Source organism: Acanthisitta chloris, unplaced genomic scaffold (genome assembly GCF_000695815.1).
Source record: "Acanthisitta chloris isolate BGI_N310 unplaced genomic scaffold, ASM69581v1 scaffold5224, whole genome shotgun sequence".
Lineage (NCBI taxonomy): Eukaryota > Metazoa > Chordata > Aves > Passeriformes > Acanthisittidae > Acanthisitta > Acanthisitta chloris.
This window is the reverse complement of record NW_008670854.1, coordinates 22,446-24,177: the sequence shown is the minus strand read 5'-3', so window position 1 is coordinate 24,177 and position 1,732 is coordinate 22,446. Positions and strand designations below refer to the sequence as shown.

General features: G+C 53.8%; 1 protein-coding gene across 1 annotated transcript in view; it reads right to left on the bottom strand.

Annotated features, from left to right (window-relative positions):
• Positions 1–1,213: 1,213 nt before the first annotated feature.
• The window catches only part of LOC103801425 (keratin, type II cytoskeletal 6A-like), a 5,174-nt gene continuing 4,655 nt past the window's right edge, over positions 1,214–1,732 (bottom strand). Inside the window, exons 8-9 of the mRNA XM_009073841.1 lie at positions 1,503–1,534; positions 1,214–1,410 (exon numbers count right to left, since the gene is read on the bottom strand). Of these exons, the coding sequence (XP_009072089.1) occupies positions 1,214–1,410; positions 1,503–1,534 (229 nt within the window). The remainder of the gene's footprint in view (positions 1,411–1,502; positions 1,535–1,732) is intronic.

The following is a 1,732-nucleotide window of genomic DNA, read 5'->3' as shown; positions in this document are numbered from 1 at the left end:
AGGGATGGAGAATCCTCTGGGAGATCCATCCCACCCCCTCAGCCCCTCCCAGGGAGGAATTCCTGCCCGATATCTAACCTAAATTCCAGTCTGACCCATTTCCTCCTCATCCTGTCCCTGCAACTCCTCCCCAAGTCCCTCTGCAGCTTCCCTGGAGCTCCTCCAGCTCCTGGTAGGTTGTTCCAAGGTCTCCACACAACCTTCTCCTCTCCAGGCTGAGCAGCCCCAACTGTCCCAGCCTCAGTGTTGACTCATGAATTATGGAGGGTGATGAATTATGGAGCAGGGATGATCCATAATTCATCTGGGGCAGCTCCTCCACCTGTTTGTAGCCACAGGGGAGAGAGAACATCAACACCAACCTCCAAACTGAGCACCTGAACCAGTGTGACCAGTGCTCTGAGTGGACAGGGACAGCTCTAACCCACTCAGGGAGATGTTTGCACCTCTGGCACTGCAGCTTTGCTGTGAGAGGGGTGGAAAAGGGGGTTGAGATGTGCTGATCCACCTGACTAAGTCTAGTGGTCACTCTGACTCTCCTGGGGGGGACCTCCCTAGGCTTAGCTGTCCCTGCAGGTACATCCCACCCCCAGCACTGCTCTCTGTGGGATCTACAACTCCTGGATCTTGGGTGAGCTGGAAACTGGGAGTAAAACCAAGCTTAGACCTTTCCCCTTGTGCTTCACTCCTGCCTTGGCCTGTCCTGGCTTTGGCCTCCAGGTGTTCTACCTGCAAAGCTGGGGGAGAATGGACCTTGATTTCATCATTCTCCCTTTGGGACTTTGCTGCTCCTGGAGAAATCCCAGCGAGGAGCACAAAACCTGAGCCTGGCAGAGCCCGAGGAGAAAGTGTTTGCTCCCTCCGCTTGCTCTCGCACATCTTTAATTAAAAAGGGCCCAGGAGAAAAGAGACTAAATTACATCTGCATTTTTATTAGACAAACCCCAGAGAGACAGGAGAGACAAAACGAGTCACGGGACACACTTTCTGTACAAAAAAAAAAAAAAAGAAACAACCAAAAAAAAGAACAACCAAAACCTGCTGAGCTGGAACCAAAGAGCTGCAAATTGAAGGTAAGTTGGCCTCACGTTCCAGGGCTGAGCCCAACCCAGCTGAGAGACCCTGGAGGGAAACTCCTGTGAGACAAGGTTGGGTGGACGTGACCTTCACCCTGGCTCTGAGGGGCAGAGCGAAGGTGTCTCGGGGGAAGATTTTAGCTCCTGTAGCTTCTTCTGGTGGAGGAGGTGGAGACAAACTTCATGCTGGAGCTGCTGCCCGCGCCGAGGCTGGTGCTGCCCACCCCAGGGCTGCCCACGCAGTTGAAGCTGTTGCCCATGGTGCACATTCCTCCTCCCATGCTGAGGTTGCTTCCTGCTCCGTACCCTGTTCCCACCGTGGTCCTGGTGACGGCTGCAGGGGAGGAAAAGGTGTCAGAGGTTCTGGGGTTTGGGTTCTGGGGGGGGAGAGAAGGGTTAGGTGTTGGACATGTGGTTCAGACTTACAGATGTTCACTGGGACACCATCTCCAGCCAACCTGGGAGGGACAGAGCACAAGAGTTAGAGGTCTGGGGAGATTGGGGGAGCAATTGGATGTGTTATCTAGGATAACCTTCTCCCTCTCTCCCTTCTCCCCCTAAATCTCTGGTGAACATTCCAGAAGAGCTGAACATCTCCAGGCAGCTTGGAAGGGACAGAGCATGAGGGAAGAAGGTGAGAGGTTTGGTAACATTGG